Genomic DNA, 24,387 nt, shown 5'->3' on the forward strand with positions numbered 1-24,387 from the left:
TGCAATACCTTACTGACATACTACAATTGACAAAGCATGTTAAATGGTGGTAGCTTGATCCAAAGAACTATTATGTATGTATTTTCATGACACCAAGATGGAAGCATAATCATGCAATACCAATTCTGAACTTTTGAATAATAAAGTAACTTTGCTAACCTAAATAAATCTCTACTTGCTAAAATTTCAGCCAGTAAGCTAACATAAGAGCCCATCAGTTATGTCCACATCCCAGAGGCTGGAATTCAGCAACTTTCAACACAGTGGTTTTCTACTTGGCTGTATATCAGAACCACCTAGAGAGTTTAATGGCCAAGCTTTTTCCCAGACCATTTAAACGGAAATCTCTAGGAATGAGCCCAGGCACCAATATTTTCTAAAACTCCCCTGATGATTCAAAGGTGCAGCCAGGTTGAGGTATAATTTATATAAAGTTAAATACACAGATCTTACATGCACAGTTCAATGTATTCTGACAAATGAGATTAACCACTGCATACAACTATCAAGATATAGAACATTTCCATGATGCCAGAACATGCTCTTGTGTTCCCCCTCAGTTGGTCCCCACTTGTCCCCAGATGACAACTGATCTGACTTCATAAGCCATAGATTAGACTATTCTAGAACATATCACATAAATGATATGCTAGGGTATACAATTGTTCGTGTTTGGTTTCTTTTGCTCGGCATAATGCTTTTGAGGTTCATTCATATTGTTAAGTATCAATAATACATTCCTTTTGTGGTGTAATTATACTATAATTTATTTATCAGTTCTCCTGTTGATGGTGATTTGGGTTATTTCTAGATTTGGGCTGTTTTGAATAAAGTTGCTGTGGACACTTTTGTATAAGTATTTTCATGTATATATGTTCTCATTTCTCTTAGGTAAAGATCTGAAAGTACAATTTCTGGGTCACAAGGTAGGCATATGTTAAATTTCATGAGAAACAGCCAGATTTCCAAAGTAGTTATTTTACCAGTGTATAAGTGTTTTGCTTGCTCCACACCCTGACAACATTTAGCATTGTCAGTCTTCTTAATCTTAGCCATTTAAGTAGGTATATAAGTGATATATCTTTCTGGTTTTAATTTGTATTTCCCTGATGACTATTGACATTGAGCATTTTCACATGTTCAATAGCCATTCATAGATCTTCACCATGAATTAAGTACCTGTTCAAGCTTTTTTCCCCTTAAAAAAAAAGTTGGTTTGTGTGTCTTGTTATTGAGTGGTAGGAGTTGTTTATCTTGCATATTCTGGATAAAAGAGGACTGCACATGTCTTCTCAGTTTGGTCAGTTTTTTCCTTCTTTGAAAGGCATCTTTTGAGAAGCAGAAGTTTTAAATTTGTATAAAGTCAACCAAGTTACCATTTTTTGTTTATGGTATTTACTAGGTCCTAAGAAATCTTTATCACAAGACCACTAAGATGCTTTCCCCTATAAACTTTATAGAGGCCATTCTGGGTGTCACTTAAAGGCTCAGAGTATTCAATGAGGTCTCTCCACTCTGTATACAGGACTCCAGTGTCCCCCAGCTCCTGTGAGCTCTGGAATCTCCATTCTGCTCATAGCTCTCTGGTAGTGTGTTTTTGCCTGGTCTGACTGTTGTGCTGCGAGTACACACAGCTCACTATTCAGTCAAAGACTCAAGGTGCTACCAGGCACTCCTGCGCACAGCTCCCTCATTTCTGGTACTATATCCTGCAAATTCCAGCCACCTCAGCTGCTCTGAACTCTGCTTGTTCCTTCAGCTCACTGAGACCAAGAGTATCTCCCTGGGCTCCCACAGGCTATGGCATGGGCCAGAAAGTGCCTTCATGTAATAAGCTGGGACAAATCTTTCCTTCCCTCTGTCTGGGACCACAGTCTTTCACTACCTACTGTTCGCCGTCTGAAAAGAGTCATTTTACATATTTTGTCCCAGTGTGTAATTGTTTATGGTGGCAGAGCTAGTCCAGTATCCACTACTCATTAGGGTTGAAGCAGATGTCCAAATTCGGGTTTTAAAACCTCAAGTGTGGCTCCATAATCCAACACCTTTTTTTTTTTTTTCTGTGAGACGGAGTCTTGCTCTGTCGCCAGGCTGGAGTGCAGTGGTGTGATCTCAGCTCACTGCAACCTCTGACTCCCGGATTCAAGCGATTCTCCTGCCTCAGCCTCCCCAGTAGCTGAGACTACAGGTGTGCGCCACCATGCCCCGCTAATTTTTATATTTTTAGTAGAGACGGGGTTTCACTATGTTGGCCAGGATGGGTCTCAATCTCTTGACTTCGTGATCCACCCGCCTCAGCCTCCCAAAGCACTGGGATTACAGGCATGAGCAACTGTGCCCGGCCTCATAATCCAACATCTTATTGCCTCAAATAGCTATTTGATTTATAAAAGATCAGTTGTTTTCTTATTCAATTTACTCTTCCCCAAGATCAGGTATGGTATTTGTAGCAGAGCAGTTCTTTTCATGTAATTTTATCACAGCATTTTTAAAGGCACCTGGAAAGGGTCAATGTGACACCTATATCCTGGAGTAGAAGAGAAGGAATTAGTCAAAGAATACCACACAGATAAATTGCAAGGGTTTCTTATGAGCTGGACATTTGAGGTATGGGAAGATCTGGGGCCAGAGTACAGTTAGTTTGGGATAAATATATTTTAGAGCAAAAAACAAAAGTCAAACTCTCTAGTTCTGAGGGAATGTTTAAGGTTTTTCAGGTCAACTATTCAGTGAAACCACCCTGTCCTTGAGTTCTGTCACCCAGGAGAAGCAGGGTGAAGGGTGCTCATGACCTCCTGGTACACTTCTTTGTATTTCCTGTGTTAGTCCATTTCACATTGCTATAAAGGAATACTTGAGGCAATTAAATGAAAAGAGGTTTATTTGGCTTGTGGTTCTCCAGGTTGTACAAGAAGTATAGTGCTGGCATCTGCTTCTGATGAAGGAAGCTTCCACTCATGGTGAAAGGCGAAGGGGGAGCAGGTGCATCACATGGCAAGGGAGGGAGCAAGAGAGATGCCAGGCTCTTTCAAACAACTAGCTCTTGCTCGCGTGAACTAAGAGATCGAGAACTCACTCATTAATGTGGGGCGGGCACAAAACTATACATGAGGGATCCACCTCCATGACCCAAACACCTCCCACCACGCCCCACCTCCAACAGTGAGGATCACAATTCAATATGAGATTTGGAGAGGACATCCAAATCAAATCACTTCCTATGAATTTACTATTTCAAAATTTAAACTTTTTCGTTCTTTCTTTTTTTTTTTTTTTCGAGACAGACTCTCGCTCTGTCACCAGGCTGGAATGCAGTGGTGCGATCTCGGCTCACTGCAACCTCCACCTCCTGGTTCAAATGATTCTCCTTCCTCAGCCTCCTGAGTAGCTGGGACTACAGGTGCGTGCCACCACACCCAGCTAATTTTTGTATTTTTAGTAGAGACAGGGTTTCACTAAACCCTGTTGTGTTGGCCAGGATAGTCTTGATCTCTTAACCTCGTGATCCGCCTACCTCAGCCTCCCAAAGTGCTGAGATTACAGGCATCAGCCACTGCGCCCGGACCAAAATTTAAACATTTTAAAAGGGTTGCACCCATTATTTTTTTCTTTTCCAAGTCAAATATCACTCGACTTCAAGCATTGAGATGAGAATCTTGCAATAACAAGTAAGGGATAGCCCAAATTAGATAATCTTGCATTAATAAAACTAATCTTTCTAACTTTTCCAGGTAACCAGATATCTAGGAAGTCTGCATTTAACACAGTTCTTACCTTCAAAAGGCCACTTTTCTTCCCTGGAATGCTCCTCCTGGTCCCTGGCCTTTCCCACCACTCTCTGGTCCTTGCCTCCCTCCCCAAGACCCCTTCTGATCAATTCCTTCAGAGCTCGGACCAAATGTCACTTCCTTAAGAAGGCTTTCCCTGCCCCCGCCCCCTGACACCTGTCCAGGTCCTGCTCTTCTATATTTCCTGAGCAATGTCTACTTATCCTTTAATTTAGTATTTCAATTATAATTCAATAAAATATAAGTTCTATAAGGGCAGAACCATATCTTGTTTACCTAGGTCGAGCCTTTTCTCCATAGCCTGGTAGAAAGAAGGTGATAAGTAAGTATCCATTGAATGAAGAAACTATACTAAATCAAGCATATAAGGAAAGCCCCTTAAGGCTGGCTAACCAATAAGTTAAATAGTTTCACAAGTATTTTTCATGAATGTGATGAATCACACTAGTACTTCGATGGGTTGTATATATTATTTACTATTATTTATAAAGCATGAAGAATAAAAGTATAGAAGACTTGGACCCTGGCCTGGGGGACTTACTAGTCCAACAAGGAAAACAGAGTAACACGATGTAAGTGTGAAGGAAGAGGCTTGATGCCGGAGGGCTGTTTCCAAGAACAGTTGGACTTGCTCTCTCAGGCCCAGCATGGCGGTCCTTGCTCCCACCTCAGCCTTCTCTTCCTCCTCATCTTCTTTGCCCTCTATGTTGCAGCCAGCCACCCTGGTTTTCTTTCAATTCCACAAAAGCACCATGCTCATCCTACCTCAGGCATTTGCACAGACAGCTCCGCTACCCTCAACCTAGCTAACTCCCACTCATCCTTCAGGGGTTTGTTTCCTCAAAAGTCTTCCCAGTCCACCCCTCGTCTAGGTCAGGCCTACCTGTTATATATTCTCATGGCAACTGAGCTCCTGCTTCCTGCATGTATTACAATGATAAGTATTTGTGAAATTATTTGTTAATCACCATCTCCCACTAGACTTTAAGCTCCACATGTCTGTCTAGTTCCCCTGTCCCTGGAACATAGTAGGTCTTAAATACACTACTTGACATGCAAGTAAGTAATAGAACAACTAAACAAACAGTGGGAAGGGAGAACTGTATTGGGTCACTGACAATGACTAGGATTTGGGTAAACAAAAATTTGAGGCATCTAATAAGTGACAGCTCAGGTTCAAAGCTAGGTCTGTCTGGGTCCTAAAGGGAGTTCATAATACTCTCCAATAATAGATTGGATTATTCCTTTTTTTTTTTTTTTTTTGCTATGGTCTCACTAGGTTGCCCAGGATGGTCTCGAACTTCTGACCTTAAGAGATCTCCTCCCACTTCAGCCTCCCAAAGTGCTGGGTTTACAAGCTTCAGCCACTGTGCGCAGCCTAGACTGGATTATTCTTCCCAACTAGGCACCTCCTCCCTCTAGTAATATTATATTATATATCCTCACTCTTTGCAACATGACCTTTGCAAGACCTCCTACCAGGAGGACTACACCGACTAATGTCAATGACTTTGGGCTTGGTCTTGTGACTTGCTTTGGTAACAGAAGTTATTTGGTAACAGAAATGGAAGACATCACACTGTTGAGCTAAGACTTTAAGGCATAATAATCACCAACCCTTTTAAGCTTAAACCTTCTACCATAGGAAGAGTAGGACACAAATGACTGTTCCTCCTTTAGCCTAGATTTTGAAAATAACAAATACAATGGACTGGAACCTGACTCCAAGTTATGTGGCTTATTGAGTAAGTTCAGCCTAGTGACACAGCTGAACCACAGCCAACCTGCACACCATGAACATGAAATAAATGTTTGCAATTGTAAGCCACTGAGATTTTGGGATTGCGTGATATGCAATATTGTCCCAGCAGAAATCTAACTAATATGGCTCCTCAATGACAGGGTTGCAACTTATTTTTTTCAGCATCTAGCACATAGCTGGCTATATAGCGGGTGGTGAATCAATACTGTTAAACCCAATAAATGATGTTCCTCAGGGACTCTAGTGAAATGGACGAAAACATTAACAATGCTTCTAAAGCAAAGATTTTTAAATGGATGAATCTAATACGAAGTGACTAAAGAGAGAAACTTTGAGAAAGTGGGCTTTTTTTTCTTTTTGGTTAGGACTGAGAACCTCTTCTGGCACTTTAAGTATAAACAAATGCTTTGGAGACACCTAATCTAACTCCTGTCAGATAAATTGATTAAGTATTCAAGAGGCAGAATATCGTTTGCTGGTTGGCCTTAAAAAAAGAAAACTGTCAAGATTTTAAATGAAAGGAGCTGAAAGACTTTTCTCTTGTTATCTGGTATTTCTAATGATATAACTCAAAAACCAGAAGCAGCTAGAGCAAAAAGCTAAACTTTCAGCTCAATCTTTCTTCTGCATGAAGACCTGCATTCAATTTAATTTCATAAATCTGTACTAAGTAACTACCAAGTATTCTGGTGATAGAGGAAAAATAGTATCTTAGATCTGAGCCACTGCAAATCTCTTTGGAACCAGGCAGGATATAAAAATATATACACTCCTAAATTCCTCAACTTAAACTCATAATGCTTTGCAACTTACAAACCATTTCTTCATACATTCGTCATTTCGTTTTCACAAGAATATGTGAGAAAGATTAATTATTATTATTATATTATTCAGACAGGGTTTCGGTTTGTCACCTAGGCTTGAGTGCAATGGCTCACTGCAGCCTTGACCTCACAGGCTCAAGCAATCCTTTTGTTTCAGCCACCACCGTAGCTGGGACTACAGATGCACACCACCACCACACCTGACTAATTGTATTTTACAGAGATGGGGTCTCACTATGCTGCCCAGGCTGGTCTCAAACTCCTGGACTCAGGTAAGCCTCCTGCCTTAGCTTCCCAAAGTGCTGGTGAGAGGTGAAACCAGCTGGACTTCCTGAGTTGAATGGGGACTTGGAGAACTTTTCTGTCTAGCTAGAGGATTGTAAATGCACCAATCAGCGCTCTGTAAAAATGCACCAATCAGTGCTCTGTGTCTAGCTAAAGGATTGCAAATGCACCAATCAGCACTCTGTAAAAACGCACCAATCAGCACTCTGTGTCTAGCTAGAGGATTGTAAACACACCCATCAGCACTCTGTAAAAACACACCAATCAGCACTCTGTGTCTAAAGGATTGTAAACCCACCAATCAGCACTCTGTAAAAACACACCAGTCAGTGCTCTGTGTCTAGCTAAAGGTTTGTAAACACACCAATCAGCACTCTGTAAAATGGACCAATCAGTACTCTGTAAAATGGAACAATCAGCAGGACATGGGCAGGGACAAATAAGGGAATAAAAGCTGGCCACCCCAGCCAGCAGTGGCAACCTGCTCGGGTCCCCTTCCACGCTGTAGAAGCTTTGTTCTTTCACTCTTCACTATAAATCCTGCTGCTGCTCACTCTTTGGGTCTGCACCACCTTTAAGAGCTATAACACTTGCTGTGAAAGTCTGCGGCTTCATTCTTGAAGTCAGCAAGACTATGAACCCACCGGAAGGAAGAAACTCCAGACACATCTGAAGGAATAAACTCCAGACATACCATCTTCAAGAGCTGTAACACTCACCGCAAAGGTCCTCAGTTTCATTCTTGAAGTCAGCAAGACCAAGAACCCACCAGAAGGAACCCCACAAACTCACCGGAAGGAAGAAACTCAGGACACATCTGAAGGTACAAACTCCGGACACACCATCTTTAAGAGCTGTAACACTCACCGTGAAAGTCTGCAACTTCATTCTTGAAGTCAGCAAAACCAAGAACCCACCAGAAGGAACCAACTCCAGACACACTGGGATTGCAGGTTATGTTTTTTTATCCCTCTCTCAGATGAGGAAACAGAGGCTCAGCCACACGGTGAGTGGCTGGTAGAAAGTGACAGATGTCTGATTCTCTTTCTTCAATGCCACAAGGGCCTCATTTCCCAAGACTTAAACATTTATAGATGTAACAGAAAACCTCTGCAAAAGCATCAACATACCACACCGGGGAATATTTTCTGGAGCCGGTCTGCTGCAGCCAGAGCCTTGGGCTTACCACCCGCTAGGCAATCTTCAAACTCATAGAGAGGCTGCCTCACAGGATTGGAGTAGGAGATCTTGGCATTGTCCACAAATGTGATGTGTCTCACGCCCCAACCCTGTGTGGAAACAGGAGATCATGGTGTGTTTCTGATGACCATTTCACAGGGTGCTGTCTCTTGAAATCTCAAAAGGAATATTGGTTTGGAGAAGCTTGGGAACCTCAAAACACAAGAAACTTCAGAAACTGAATTGTGCAAATTCAGGTTACGATAAACAGAATGTTGACTTTCCTTAAAAAACAACATAATTATATACTCAGTGCCTGGCTTACTGGAGCAATGAGACTAAAAAATGTCAGAGTGGGACAGACTAATAATTCATTATTTTTGACAGTGTCACCAAAGATTTGGAGGTGAATCCCATAAGAATTGTCCATGCTGTCATTTTAAAAAGATTAGCAATAGCCCATAAATGTCCTTGATTTCCCTTAACGAATAATTAAATATAAATAACAACTACTCTTGAAGCTCATTTAAAGCCTGAATGAACTCCTCAAAACAATGACTCACAAATTATTTCCCACTGTATGATATTTTAGAACATTTTGTACCATTTCTTCAAAAGACAAAGCCTTATTAAAAATCTGGAATTTAGGGAACAAGTCTATATTCTTAGAAATAGTTTTCACGGTTTTATAGGCTTCAGTTATATCTCCTATAACAGTTTTATAAAACCATACAATTTTAAAGGTAGATGGGATCTCTAAAATCCTTAGTCCAATTACTTTTACAGATATGGAAACTGATGCCCAGGAAAGATAAGTGATTTGCCTAAGGGATACATCTGGTTAATGGTGGGAATGAATGAGCTCTCTAGAGTTGCAACCAAATGAAGTTGCCTACTTCTTGGGGTAGGGTACAGTGGGTATATTTTAGTAGATGATAAATAAGCATACGGACCTAAAAGATGTCCTGCCATGACTGGCTATAAGGCTAAGATTCTGCTGTCTCTCTTATTTCATTATCTTTCCATTAGAAACTGAGAGACTCAATTAGATTGAAGGTTTCAGAGGTCCAGCCCTCGAGGACCCAAGATTCGTTTTCAGCGTTGAGCACAACAGGCCAGAATCTGCCTTTCATAAGCATAGGTTAGACGGGCTGTTTTGAAGCCCACTGGTAACCTTTTGGTCTACCCACCCAGTTTTGTAAATTATTTTCATCATCTAAGCAACCTACCATGGAGGGAGAATAAAGTCACTTGTGCTTGCTTTGGGAATGTTTATTTCTGAAGTATTTTTGCATTCCTTAAAGCAACTGATGAGTGGATAGCAAGGAAGGCAGTCTGGGAACGTGCTGGGTAGTGGGAAGAAAGCCAGATACATTACAAACATGCCATAGGTTAGTCACATGCAGGTGTATTTGCACAAACTTAACTTTTGCTTTCCTGGAATGCTACACAGTTTAAATGGCTAATCTGCAAAGATTAAAGAAAATCACAATACTCAATGCTGGTGAGGATGTGGTAGGGAGAAAATCATCCTACTGATTGAGAATGTTAAAGTTGTCTAATCTTTCTGGAAAGCAATTTGGCAGTATGTTTCTAGAATCTTAATACCCATATCCTATGACCTATTTCCAGCAATTTATCCTAAGAAGTAATCTGACATACTGACCAAGATGCAGTCACAAAGATGTTCTTTGCAGCACAATTTACAATTGTAAAAAACTGGAAACAATGTTAATGCTAAACATTAGGAGAAGGGTTCAGTAAGTTATGTTTCATCATATAAGAAGGCATATTCTACAGTCATAAAGCTTTAGCAGACATTGCAGTGAACTCGTGCAGTCCCGACTACTTGGGAGGCCGAGGTGGGAAGATCACAAGGTCCAGTCCAGCCTGGGCAACAAAGCCAGATTCTGTCTCAAAAAATAAAAAGAAGGCCTCATAGACAGGCATAAAATGACATGTTAATTGGTAACAGCAAAGGACATTATTATATATCTAATAAAGGACATTATATATCTAATAAAATGTTAAAATACATATTAAACACTGAAAAGTAACAAGTGAAAAAGCAGTAGGAAAATGAGTGTCTTCTTTTCTGCTTTATGACTTTTATACTTTACAAATTTTCTATAATGGCTTTATGTTGACTGCGCAATTTTGAAAAATGTAAGGAAAATCTAAGCATCTAATAATTCTAGAACCTAGAAAAAGACAAATAAATTCCACAGAAGGAAGAAAAAATTAATAAAGATAAAAGTAGATATTTATGAATCTGAAAGCAAAATGAGACAGAAAATAAAAATTATAGAATAATAAAGTAATGCTCCAAAAAGACTGATAAAATAGACAGGCTTCTCTAGCAAGGCTGAATATGAGAAAAAAAGAGAAAACACAAATATACAACATTAGGAATATGAAAAGATTTTTTAAAAGATAAAAACAAGATTTAAAAAATAAGAGAATACCATATATATTTTATACAAATTAATTTTTAAAGCCAGAAAAGCAGTACAAAATCTAAAAAGGTTAGTCAACCCAGAAACATATGTAGAAGTTCACAGATTCCCAGCACCCCCACTGCCCCAACCAACAAAATTCTTAAATGCATCTGGCCCAGACGGATTTATAACTGAATTTTACTTAACCATCAAGAAACAGATAATTCATTTATTTAAACTGTTCTGGAGCTTAAAAAAGGCAGAACTTTTTAAGTTTATTTTATAAAGCTAGCATAATGTAGCTATAAAATATACAGATAGAACAAGGAATAATATGACGATAAACCAATTTGACTTATGAAGTGAAATGTAAAATTTATTGATTAATTTATTGGTTGACTGAGACAGTGTCTTGCTCTGTCTCCCAGGCTGGAGAGCATGGCACGATCTTAGCCCACTACAGCCTCAAACCTCCTGGACTGAGGCAATCCTCCCACCTCAGCTCCCGAGCGGCTGCAACTACAGGCACGCGCCACCACAGCCTGGCTAATTTTTTTTTTTTTGTAGAGATGGGATTTCGCCATGTTGTCCAGGCTGGTCTCGAACTCCTGAGCTCAAACGATCCACCCACCTTGGCCTCCCAAACTGCTGGGATTGCACGTGTGAGCCACCGTGCCCAGCCGAGATGTAACATTTAAAAACAAAACATTAATAATTGAATTCAAGGGTATATGAGAAGAATAAGATACCGTGTACAAATAGGGTTTATTCTAGGAATGCTCAACATTAGAATACTTTGTCTTCATAAACATAGTTAATAAAGCTCAACATTTCTGATATAAACATGCGGAAGCAGAAATCAGCTTCTTTAAATTATAAAGAACACTTACCAGAAACCAATATCAAAATTAAAGGTAAAAACAAGAGGCACTCTCATTAAAGTCAGCAACAAAACAAAGATAACAACTCTCACTGCCACCCGTCTACATTACTGTGGAGTTCTACCCAGTCTTATAAGACAAGGAAAAGAAAGATATAAGTGTTGGTGAGGAATACTATTAAGCTACAAAAGAATAAAAAACTCTTAGAACTAAGAGAGCTTAGAAAGATGGCCAAAGATAAATATGCAAAATTCACTATTTTTCCTACATCCCAGTAATAGTCAACTGGAAGGTTTAATGGGAGAAAATATCTCTAAAGGAAAAAACATCATTAAATATGTAGAAATACCATATTTAAACTAAATTAGATACGTGCAAGGCCTATATAAAGAAAATACTACTGAAAGACAAAGATGATCTAATTAAGAGATACACTATGCTTCCAGAACTAAGGATTAATGTCATAAAAATACATCAATTCCTTCTAATTTATCTATAAATTCATTGTAATTTCAACTAAAACAGTGAATATGAATATAGGAATAAAAAAATAGATCAATGAGTCAAAATGGAGAATCCATAAAGAGACTCAGGTATGTAAGGGGGTTTAGCATTTGATAAAGACAGAAAAATGATTCAGATTACTGAATAAATGCCATTAAAACAACTAACAATCCATTTTGTGCAAAAGTAGCTAGATCTTTACCCCTCATCATATAACCAAAAAATTTCCATATTCATAAAGCTCTAACATAAAAAACAAGAGTTCCATGAGCCACAAAGGAAAAGACTGACACATATAATAACATAAAGCTGAAAAAAACTTTTATATGGCTAAAGATACCTTAGATAAACTGAGAAAAACATTTGTATCATAATACAGAAAAAAGGTTAATTGCCCTAATAAAAAGAACTCTAAATCAATAAAAGACACAACCCAAAGAACATGAATCAAAGGAATAAAACTCACAAAAGAAACAAAATTAAACTCACCCTTGCTAATTAAAGAAATGCAAATTCAAACAATAAATGTTACTTAACTGACTGAGATTTCAAAAGTTGACATATCAAATTTTGGCAAGAGTGTGGAAAAAAGTTCTATGTCTCATATGTGTAACATTTTTGGAAGGCAATTTCGTTTGAAAAAAAATTTTGACCAGGCATGGTGGCTCACACTTGTAAACCCAGCACTTTGTGAGGCCAAGGCAGGCAGATCACTTGAGGGCAAGAGTTCAAGACCAACCTGGACAACATGGCAAAACCCTGTCTCTACTAAAAATACAAAAATTAGCCAGGTGTAGTGGTGTACCCCTGTAGTCCCAGCTACTCAGGAAGTTGAGGCAGGAGAATCGCTGAACTCAGGAGGCGGAGGTTGCAGTGAGCTGAGATCATGTCACTGCACTCCGGCCTGGGTGACGGAGTGAGGCTTTGACTCAAAAAAAAAATAATAATAATGACAAACATAAATAAAATATTTACATTCAAATTCTAAACTCTCTCTAACATAGCAATTCTATGACTAGGGCTTTCTTCCTAAAATAAAAAAAAAATCCTATAGATGAATAAACATACAAGTAAAAGAATGTTCTCTAATAGAGAACAGTATCTAATAGAAAAAAATAGAAAGTAACCTGAAATTGATTAAATAAAGAACATAGTCATACAACAAAATACCACATATACATACTACGGAAACACAGAAAGGTAGCCACAGTCATTTTTCTATCTAGTTAAAAATAAAAACCTGTTATAGATAGTATGCTATGATCTAATTTTCATAAATATAAATAAATATCAGCAAAGATAAACATTTCTCTATATTTAGATATGTCTACAATAACATCTGGGAAACAGGCTGCATACTAATCTACAAAGTCAGCTTAACAGGAAATGGGACTTGCGATGGGTGTGGAGGACTTTCTGTTTCTATCTGATGATAAAAGCTTGTATTTCTTTTACACTTAAAAAGATAAGAAAAGGAAAAAGGAAGGGAGGGAGAGATGGAGGGGATGGAGAGCTGGGAGATGGAAGGCAATCATGAAGAGTAAAACAAGAAGAGAAGCTACAATTTCAAAGGTGCCATTTGCACCCCCCACCTCCTACTTACCATCAACGTCCTAGCTACATTGCAACCCAAGGTGCCGGCTCCAAGCAGCAGACATTTGACAGACACAACCTTGTCCAAGTCTAAAGTAGGAACCAATCTCCAACACATCAGTTTGAGATTTAGATCCACTGATGACTCAGCTAACCTAGAAAAGGAGAGATTTACTTATTCAGTCTCTCATTTGTGCAATAATCTTGTTCTGAAAGATTTCAAGTGGCTATGTGAGAAAATAAGAAATAATAAGGAAATTGGGATCAAATGAAAAAGAAAATGAAGCTGGAGGGTAAGCAGGGAGGAGAAAGGTTACCCCCAGCAGCATGCTATTGGAGTCCTCTGCAATGAGGGGGCCACAAATCTGATACTGAGTTCCAGCAGCCAAGGTGAAAAGGGAAGAGCATGACTGGTTATAGGAATCATGGTGTCCACGAATAAGAACACACCATTTGATTAAGAGGAAAGTTTTTCCTAGTACTGAAAACAGAAATTTCTCTCATATCTCCTTAATAAAGAATGCACTCAGGCCAGGCAGTGGCTCACCCCTGTAATCTCAGCACTTTGGAAGGTCGAAGCGGGTGGATCACCTGAGGTCAAGAGTTCGAGACCAGCCTAGCCAACATGGTGAAACCCTGTCTCTACCAAAAATACAAAAATTAGCTGGGTGTGGTGGCAGGCACCTGTAATCCCAGCTACTCAGGAGGCTGAGGCAGGAGATTCGCTTGAACCCGGGAGGTGGAGGTTGCAGTGAGCCGAGATCATGCCATTGCACTCCAGCCTGGGCAACAGGAGCAAAACTGTCTCAAACAAACAAACAAACAAAAAGAGTGCACTCAGATTCGCCCTTAAATACAATAGTGGTTTCCATGAAATAATTCTTCTAATATCCTTCAAAGTGGGCCAATAAGGGCTGGGCGTGGTGGCTCATGCCTGTAATCCCAGCACTTTGGGAGGCCGAGGCAGGTGGATCACGAGGTCAGGAGTTCGAGACCAGCCTGGGCAACACAGTGAAACCCTGTCCCTATAAAATACAAAAAATTAGCTGGGTGTGGTGGCGTGTGCCTGTAATCCCAGCTACTCAGGAGGCTGAGGCAGGAGAATCGCTTGAACCCAGGAGGCGGAGCTTGCAGTGAGCAGAGATCGCACCCTTGTATTCCAGCCTGTGCAGAGCAAGACTCCGTCTGGGGCACAGGGAGAAGTGAGCCAATAGGACCAAGCCAGAGGACAATGCATAAAGGACTGAAAGACAGTACAGGTACACTGGTGGTCTGAGAGCATGAGCTTGAAAGAAGAACAAAATTTAAAATGTCTAGAACAGATGAACAGTCTGCCCTTCAGGAAATGCATTGTTAATATTAATTCTCACAACCCAACTTCAATTCAAGAGCAGGATAACACATGGCAGCATGACTGGCACCCCCTGGGCTGAATTACACAATGTTGTGTTGGCCTGACAGAACTTGGTGTGTGTCTTGGTTACAACAAGCCTGACTGGAGAAAACAGCTTCCCAAATCTACCTTTTAGGGTCCATACATTCACTGAGGTTCACCATCCTTGGTCCCATGCCTCCTTTCTGGTTCTTTTCCCATCCAACTGCTTTAGGACAATCTTAAGGCAAATAAAACACAAAGCTTAATGAAGGAGGGAAGAATAAAAACAAACAGATCAAGCAGCGACCTTGTATAAAAAGGATCGACATTCATAATGGCCCATGCATTGACAAGCTTTTGGTTTGCTTCTTTCTAAAAGAGACCTGAGGGCCTGAATTTCCATGGACTTGCTACAGTTGCCTCCCCATCTTTCTCAACTACTGGGAGTCTTGTTTAGGGACCATCAAACCCAAGCAATCTTCCTGTACAGGAGCTTCTGAAATAGTCCTCAACTCTGGCCCAAGGTGCCTCAACTTTCACTGTTACTGGAAGTTGCTGGGAAAAAAAAAAAAAAAAGACAGTCTTATCTGGGGTAGGTATAACCCCACTGAGGCTTCTATCTAAGCAAGCCAAGCCAATGTAACTGCAGCACACCTTCACTGAAGTTCCTATTGGGATCTGAATCTTTAAATTCAGTATGTACCTTCTGTTGCTCATCCTTACCATGTCCCCCTGCTCAGCCTTTCTGTCACTGCACCTGTGAGCAGATCATAGTCCAAGGTGACTGTCCTTTGATTAAGCTGCCCTTTCCTTTAAGCTCATCTTTATCCATTCAGAACTTTCCCTTCCCTGACTTCTCCCTTCCCCGCTGCCCTTTTAATCCCTGCTATGGGAGCCTCTGTAACTCCAATTAACTCCAATTCTAGCAGTTCCCAAAGTGTGTCCTATTCAATAATCTCAGAGGATAAGGATCCTGTAGCTAAACAGACTTGGGAAATGCTTCTATACTTATATCTATCTTCTATCTCCAGCCCCCCAATACCACTCAAACCTGGCCATTCACATGGCACATGAGGGAGATAAAAGCTCTGAGAAACCTGCAGTACAGAACCCACGTGATTTGATTTGGCTTTGTGTTTCCCGAACTTACATGGCTCTCGATATCTCCCTTCATTTCCCTGCATACCAATTACAATCTCAAAGGAAACATTGCTCTATTCTACTGTTGCAAAATTCTCTTAAACATCTCAATTGCTTTGTAGGACACGCCTGCGTCCTCATGTTAATGAAAGCTCTGCTTGCCTTGGTGGAACCACAGCCTTGTAAATCTTGCTAGTGGATCCACCCACCCTCTTGGGCTCCCTACATCTCAGGACCTATGCTGCTCCCCTTTTCTCATTGAATTCCTACTGCTCACAATAAAGCCTGAACTCCTAAGCAAGAAATTCACTCCGCCACAGCCTACACTTCCAGCATCACCTCCAGTCTGCCTTAAGCAACAGACTCTGCAGGAACAGAAACTCCTTGACTTGAAATTAAGATGTATGGGACTGGGAGGGGGAATTTTAATTTTGTTTCTAATTGTACGCTGGTTTTTTCTTTTCTTTTCTTTTCTTTTTTTTTTTTTTGAGACAGAGTCTTGCTCTGTTGCCCAGGCTGGAGTACAGTGGCACGATTTTGGCTCACTGCAAGCTCTGCCTTCTGGGTTCCCGCCATTCTCCTGCCTCAGCCTCCTGAGTAGCTGGGACTACAGGCGCCCGCCACCACACCCGGCTAATTTTTTGTATTTTTAGTAGAGATGGTGCTTCACCGTGTTAGCCAGGATGATCTCGATCTCCTGAGCTCGTGATTCACCTGCCTCAGCCTCCCAAAGTGCCGGGATTACAGGCGTGAGTTACCACACTTGGCCTGTACACTGGTTTTCTTTGTCCATTCTCCTACTTTTGAATTTCTATCAAGATTGCAATTTTCCTTTCCTTGAGAAACTTTTTAGCTTTTGACATTAAAAGAAAAAAAAAAAGTATTGCCCAATATAATTATGGGACATAGAAGGTACTGAGATTCCCTTTACACGATCTTTTGTTTCTGGGATAGGATGACCAATGAGAAACCATAGGGCCAATTATCCTTGAAAGCTACTTGGGCCCCAGTTTGGCTGGGGGTATCATTCACAGCAAGAAGCCAGAAAGCAAACGTCCTTCCCCATTTTAAATTGGGCACTCTAATGCGGTATTTTTTAATGCCATGAAAAATTAAAACTGAAAAAATAGAGTTTTCTTGTTTGAGACAGGGTCTTGCTATGTTGCTGAAGCTATTCTTTAACTCCTGGGCTCAAGTGATCCTCCAGCTTCAGCCTCTGGAGCAGCTTCGATTACAGGCATGGGCCACCACACCCAGTCAGATTTGAGTTTCATAAAGAGATTAAGACTTCAGAATTGTTTTTCTGTGGGGAAAAGAAACAGTTCTCACCTGCTACTAATTGATATTTTGTTTGATTTTATTACTATTCTTAGATTGAATTAAAAATGTGTCTCTCAACAGCAAACACATGGAATCAGTTTAAATGCCCATCAGTGACAGACTAGATAAAGAAAATGTGGTACACATACACCATGAAATACTATGCGGCCACAAAAAAGAATGAGATCATGTCTTTTGCAGGAACATGGATGGAGCTTGAGGTCATTATCCTTAGCAAACTAGTGCAGGAACAGAAAACCAAATATTGCATGTTCTTAGTTATAAGTAGGAGCTAAATGATGAGAACTCATGGACACAAAGGGGAACAACAGACACTGGGGCCTACTTGAGGGTGAAGGGTGGGAGAAGGGAGAGGATCAGAAAAAATACTAGGTACTAGGTATTAGTACCTGGGTGATCAAATAATTGGTACAACAAACCCCTGTGAAACAAGTTTACCTATATAACAAACCACATATACCCTGAACGGAAAATTCAAGTTTGTTTTTTTTTTTTTTAATGTGTCTCTAATACATAGCACAGGAACTTGACAAGAACTACAGAATCATAGCCTAGTACTGTCATCCATAACTCCAGCCTAGGTTTTCTCTAGTTACAGGTAAGAAATTATTAGACAAAAATAAAACATAATTTCAATTAAAAGCTCTCTATGCTCAAAAGGTAACAGATGCTGGGCTCATGTCTGTAGTCCCAGCTACTTGGGTGGCTAAGGCAGGAGGAAAGATTGCAGGAGGAAGGATTTGGCTCAGGAGTTCAAGGCCAGCCTGGGCAACATAAGAAGACCCTCATCTCTCAAAATAATAATAATAATAATAATAATAATAATAATAAAGGCTATAGCCATTTCTAAGAAAATCAGATGCTCCTTAAGCTTAATAATGAAAAAAATACCACATACGGCAATAGTATTTGATTTACCATACCTGCCTCCATATAATCTATACCGATAAGACATACACCAAATTAAATGATAAATATATGATACATATAAACATATATATAAACATATATATATATGTTTTTTGAGACAGAGTCTTGCTCTCCTGCCAGGCTGGAGTAAAGTGGCACTTATCTTGGCTCACTAAAACCTCTGCCTCCCGGGTTCAAGCAATTCTCCTGCCTCAGCCTCCTGAGTAACTGGGACTACAGGTGTGCGCCACCATGCCTAACTAATTTTTATATTTTTAGTAGAGAGACGGGGTTTCACCACGTTGGCCAGGATGGTCTCGATCTCTTGACCTCATGATCTGCCTGCCCTGGCCTCCCAAAATGCTGGGATTACAGGCATGAGCAACCGCGACTGGCCAAGAAAATATTTTTTAGGGAAAAATTAGGGACTGTCTCCCATAGTGGGCAAGCAGGAGGAGCACAGGAAAAACCAGAGTTAAGATGATGGAATCTCTACCCTCAGCAGTGTCTGCCATCTTCCTCCACCAGGTGCCAGAGCTGTAACACACCATGAGGAAGCAAAAGAAGACATAGGATATTTAAAATAATACTCCACGACTGCACAAGGTAGCTCACACCTGTAGTCCCAGCACTTTGGGTGGCTGAGGCTAGAGGATTGCTTGAGCCCAGGAGTTCAAGACCAGCCTGGGCAACCTAGTGAAACCCTGTCTCTGCAAAAAATACAAAAATTAGTCAGGTGTGGTGGCACATCGCTGTAGTCCCAGCTACTCAGAAGGCTAAGCTGGGGGGATGGTTTGAGCCTGGGAGGTCAAGGCTACAGTGAGCTATGATTTTGCCACTGCACTCCAGCCTGGGTGACAGGTCGAGACCCTGTCTCAAAAAATAAAATAAAATAAAATAATTTAAAATAATACTCCTTATACCATTACCATGGCAACTATGGGATGTCTTAAAAGTACTGAAAAGTACAACCATACTTATATTTTCAGTTTACATTATGATATAGAAAAATTCTTTATAAAGCTGTATTTACCATAAAGTTTTATTTACAGCTAAGAGGGAACATATTAATTTACATGAAAAACAGGAAATTCATTTGCCTTTCCTAAGCTAAATAATCTACATTAAATATCAGGCATAAAGAAGATATGTTAAAGGCATTATTGGATGTCAGAAAACCTTTTTCAGATGGAAATGTAAGGTGTGGTTTCTAGGTTTAAATGTCAGCATCAGCTGGGCACGGTGGCTCACGCCTGTAATCCTAGCACCTTGGGAGGCTGAGGCAGGCAAATTGCCTGAGCTCAGGAGTTCAAGACCAGCCTGGGTACACGGTGAAACCCCATCTCAACTAAACACAAAAAAACAGCCAGGTGTGGCAGTGTGCACCTGCAGTCCCAGCTACTCAGGAGGCTAAGGCAGGAGAATTGCTTGAACCCCGGAAGCAGAGGTTGCAGTGAGCTGAGATCCTGCCACTGCACTCCAGTCTAGGTGACAGAGCGAGACTCTGTCTCCAAAAAAAAAGTGACTGGGCATAGTGGCTCACTCCTGTAATCCCAGCACTTCGGGAGGCTGAGGCTGGCGGATCACGAGGTCAGGGGTTCGAGCCTGGCCAACAAGCGAACCTGCACTCAAGCCTCAAGTGGCAGGGCAAGACTCCATCTCAAAAAAAGATTAAAAAAAAAGTCAGCATCATCAAGCATGAGCGTTATCATAGAGAGTAGGATGTAAGAATAACTCAGTGACTTTGTCATAAAGTGTAAAGAAAACTGCCTCTCCACAGAGTGGTTGGCAGAATTAAGTGATTGCCTCATGGAAGGTGCCTGGCAGCTTGTCAGACACACAGACCAGACCCACATTACTTTTTAGTTAACTCTCACCTCATTCCCCAAGACCACGTTTATCCAACCCGCAGCCCAGGACGGCTTTGAATGTGACCCAACACAAATTCATAAACTTCCTTAAAACATTACGAGATTTTTTTGCTTTTTTTTTTTTTTTCTCATCAGCTATTGTTAGTGTTAGTGTATTTTATGTGTGGTCCAAGACAATTCTTCTTCCAGTGTGGCCAAGGGAAGCCAAAAGATTGGATACCCCTGCGACTATCTTTAAGTGTGGTTTAATAAAACAAGGTACAGCATGTAAATTAACATTACACAGGAGCTATTTTATAATTTGCCAGAAGAGGGTGCTACATCCAATGCAAATATCTAAAGTCAGCAGAACGGCAAAGGCTCTAAACTGAAAAGCAGCATCGTCCTTTGATCAAACGGAAGTACTCTGTCAATCTTTCAGAGAAGTCTGTAAAGACATCCATGTTAGAGCACAGAACTGCTGAAAAAATGTCATGTGGGCCAGTCCTGAATCCTTTTGACTTTAGCACTCTAGAAAAGATATCTCAGAAGAGATTTTTTTTTTTTTTTTGAGACAGGGTCTTGCTCTGTCACCCAGGCTAGAGTGCAGCAGCGCAATAGGCTCACTACACCTCCACCTCCCAAGTTCAAGTGATTCTCCCGCCTCAGCCTCCTGAGTAGCTGGGATTACAGATGCCCGCCACCACACCTCACTCATTTTCGTATTTTTAGTAGAGACAGGGTTTCACCTTGTTGGTCAGGCCAATCTCGAACTCCTGACCTCAGATGATCCACCTGCCTCAGCCTCCCAAAGTGCTGGGATTACAGGCATGACCCACCACACCCAGCCTTGAAAGAGATTTTGACACCACCTCCCCCATCACACACACACATTTTAAGGCATATCTATGGCATAAGGAAAGAAATGTGCCTTGGAACCATCAGGATGGTGTGAGGAACAACAAGTTAAATAATACATGTGAGGCCAGGCTTGGTGACTCACACCTATAATCCCAGCACTTTGGGAGGCCAAGGTGGGTGGATCACTTGAGGTCAGGAGTTCAAGACCGGTCTGACCAACATGGTGAAACCTGTCTCTACTAAAAATACAAAAATTAGCAGGGCGTGGTGGCGGGCTCCTGTAATCCCAGCTTCTTGGGAGGTCAAGGCGGGAGAATCACTTGAACCTGGGAAGTGGAGGCTGCAGTGAGTCAAGATCATGCCACTGCACTCCAGCCTGGGTGACAAAGCTAGACTCTGCCTCAAAAATAATAATAATAATATATGTTGTGAAAGTGCTCTCAAAAGCATACAAATCAAATCAGGAATTATTCTGGCAAGAAGTATAAAAGTGCGGGGCTTTATGTGAGCTAGGAAATTTACATAACATTTATAAAGCACCTACGATGTGCCAGACATTGTACTCTGACTTTGACACAGGACATGGATTCCTGATAAGAAGTATTTCTGGAGCTGGGCATTATATCCTTATTTTACTCAAACTTGAGTATGTATTCCATCTCTGTGACATACGTAAAAATATATATATGTGTATATATACACACACACATATATCTCTCTATAGATAAAATGTCTCTCAGTCTAAGTTTCTGAATTTAGAAAATGGGGATAAAAGCTGATAGTTGTCAAATAAGGATCAAATGAAGATATTAAATGTGGAAGGAGAAATGGCATTTTTGCTGACTGGTTTGCTATATGGAGAATAGGATCACATACAACTTTAAAGTATAGAACAAATAAATATTTAAGTGCATTAATACTTCATCCTTCCTTTAAGAATGGACAGGAATAAAGATTTTGTGTTAAACAAAAGTAAAATTGAAAACAGGGGGAAAGAGGGGAACAAATCCTGAAGACTGAAAAAACTGCCTAGAGAAAATTTCCTGGTCACAATCTTTGCCTTTGTTCCAGTCTGAATAGCAGAGCGTGCCCTCTGTTCGAAGTAGGTGTCTGCATTGGCAAAGAGGTACAAGTTGTACTTTTCTCTTCCTTTCTTGTGCCATTGTGAAGGGATGAAAAGAAAGTAAACCTGGTTCCGTTTCTGATAAATGATAATTATATGCATTTTCAAAGACCGGCAAATTACCTGGGCTAAATGCCATTTCTGGAAGCTTCACTTCGAAGATGATGCTGTGGGCAACGTCTCGCGCCCCCTGCATGGTACGGTCACGGAAGCAAAGAACTTCAACAGACTGGAAACTGCTACTCCTGTTGTCATGCCCGGATTTTTATTTATTTATTATTTTTTTTAAAGGAAGGAAAAGAAAAAGCTCACATAAGAGCTTCAGCAAACCAGTTGGAGAGAATTCAATGCATTGTAATTATGCCTCTCTGATACCCACAGGAGATGGCCTTAACTCTTTTGAACATATTCATATACGGTTCCTCTGTCCAAGTGTTTAGAGGCTAAACAATGAATTAGTTGTGATTTCTTTCTAGGTGAATTTTATATTACAGTCATATTGCACATAAATAATTCTGACAAATAAATCTTTTAAATGCAAGGAAAAAATGCTCACAAGACATTTAGAAAAAAAACTCTTTAACTCATGGGTTCTTTTGGTTCCCTCCGCTCTCCCCATATGAACTTCCATATTAAGCAGTAGCACCTCAGTCAGTAGTTAGGAAGCCCATTTGCACTGTGTAGACTTACCACCTGGATAATTGTGGATTGTCTCTCTCACAGCACAATCTATAATTTATCTATCTTCATTTTTTAAATAAACATTTTTATTTAAGTAAAGCAGACACATTACACAAATCCCAAGTATAAAGAAGGCTGTCTCATGCCTTCTCTCAGTCATTAACCACTGCCTTCAAAAGTAACAACTACTCTAAGTCCATATATTGGTTTTGCCTATTTTAACTTTACATAAATGGAATCATAGAGTACGTATTATTTTAGGTCCAACTTATTTCACTTAATACTATGTTTTTAAAATTCATTCATGTTGATTTCTGTATTAATAGTTCACTCAGATTCATTGTAATACAGCATTTCATCGTAAGGGATATACTAAAATTTATTATTCATTTCACTATTGAAGAACATGTGGACTATTCCCAGTTTTTAGTTATTGAGCATAATGCTTCTGTAAACATTCTTGTATATGTGTTTTGCTTCTATCTATGTATGTATTTCAGTGAGTAATATACTTGAGAGTAACATTGCTGAGCCATAGATATTTTTAATTTTGGTAGATATTGCCCAACATTTTTCCAGCCGTATTTGCTCCACATCTTCGACAACACTTGGTATGGACGTTTTTGTTAAATACTTTTGGTGGATATGTAGTAGCATCTCATTATGGTTTTAATTTTTATTTCCTTAATGACATGATGTTGGGCATCTTTTCAAATATATATTGGCTTTTAAGATATCCTCTGTTTTAATTGTTTTAGGGTTAAGAAAAAATGGAGAATGACAGCAGTAGGAAAATCCTATCTGAAAGAAACCCAAACAGCTAGAAGGGAGGGCTACAGAATTTGTGTCAGGACCTCTGGCTACCAACTCTACCATATGCTAAAACATCTTTAGCACAGAATGATTAGAGTATGCAGGTCCCTAACAGACCTGCTTAAGGTTCACTAGTATGGAAATTGGGTTATGACTGATTTATCGATTACCTGATTTCCATGCCCAAAATGGGGAGGAAAAAAAAAAAAAAAAAAGCATTTAGGAAAACAGAGATACAAATAGAAACAGACACATTGTAAAACACATACTGACAAAGGCAGACAGACAGACAAACACACACTCTTGTAAATACCATCTGTGGGCTGCTAGGACCAAAAAATTCCTCAAAGGCCATCCAGGGTACTGGGCTAAGTTACAGGGATCATATACACCAATTGTTATCTGTGAACAAAAAAGACTTTCTGAGTGAGTCAAGTATCATCTCAGCTTCACAATACAGATGTTGCTCATACTTCCTCTTTGTTTTTTTTATGCTTTCGGCAAAGCCTTAAAAATTAGACACCTGGTAAAGGGCTAAGGGGAGGAGAAGAAAGCCACAGGATCTCACACTGGACTACAGAACTTCTTGATGGCAGGGGTTATCAAATTCTTGTCTGCATCCCTGTGCCTTGCATTGGGCCTGGCAGAAAGTAGGAGCTAAATAGATTTAGAAGGAAAAAAGACTAGAAGGAAGATGGGGAATGAAGGAGGACAGTCAAGAGGGCTTGTAGAGAAAATCCTCTTGTAAACAAAGAAATATAATCTGTGAAACTGACTCATTTTTATGCAATGAGAAAATCAAAGAAGGGCCACTACTAATGTAAGTCTACAATCAGATCAAGTTAAACAGCCAGTTACCCTTGATTTTGCTAACATATATTTCCTCCCTTCCCTTTCCCATCCCACTCCAATCCTGATCTTCATCTGGAAAACTCTACTCAATTTAAAATTCCATTTCTTCAGTGAAGTCTTCTCCTGGCAGAAGTAGTTGACCTGTCCTTGCTGCTTCCATAGCTCTTTGAACCTTGTATATAACATTT

The 24,387-nt window shown here is 40.2% G+C and overlaps 1 protein-coding gene across 1 annotated transcript in view; it reads right to left on the reverse strand.

Moving 5' to 3' along the window:
- Window positions 1-24,387, reverse strand: part of ATG7 (autophagy related 7) — a 305,815-nt gene that overhangs the window by 217,612 nt on the left and 63,816 nt on the right. Inside the window, exons 9-13 of the mRNA XM_011994118.1 lie at window positions 23,661-23,749; window positions 21,977-22,098; window positions 14,777-14,867; window positions 13,265-13,409; window positions 7,790-7,948 (exon numbers count right to left, since the gene is read on the reverse strand). Coding sequence (XP_011849508.1) covers window positions 7,790-7,948; window positions 13,265-13,409; window positions 14,777-14,867; window positions 21,977-22,098; window positions 23,661-23,749 — 606 coding nt within the window. The remainder of the gene's footprint in view (window positions 1-7,789; window positions 7,949-13,264; window positions 13,410-14,776; window positions 14,868-21,976; window positions 22,099-23,660; window positions 23,750-24,387) is intronic.

The sequence above is a fragment of the Mandrillus leucophaeus genome, unplaced genomic scaffold, assembly GCF_000951045.1.
Source record: "Mandrillus leucophaeus isolate KB7577 unplaced genomic scaffold, Mleu.le_1.0 Scaffold442, whole genome shotgun sequence".
Classification (NCBI taxonomy): domain Eukaryota; kingdom Metazoa; phylum Chordata; class Mammalia; order Primates; family Cercopithecidae; genus Mandrillus; species Mandrillus leucophaeus.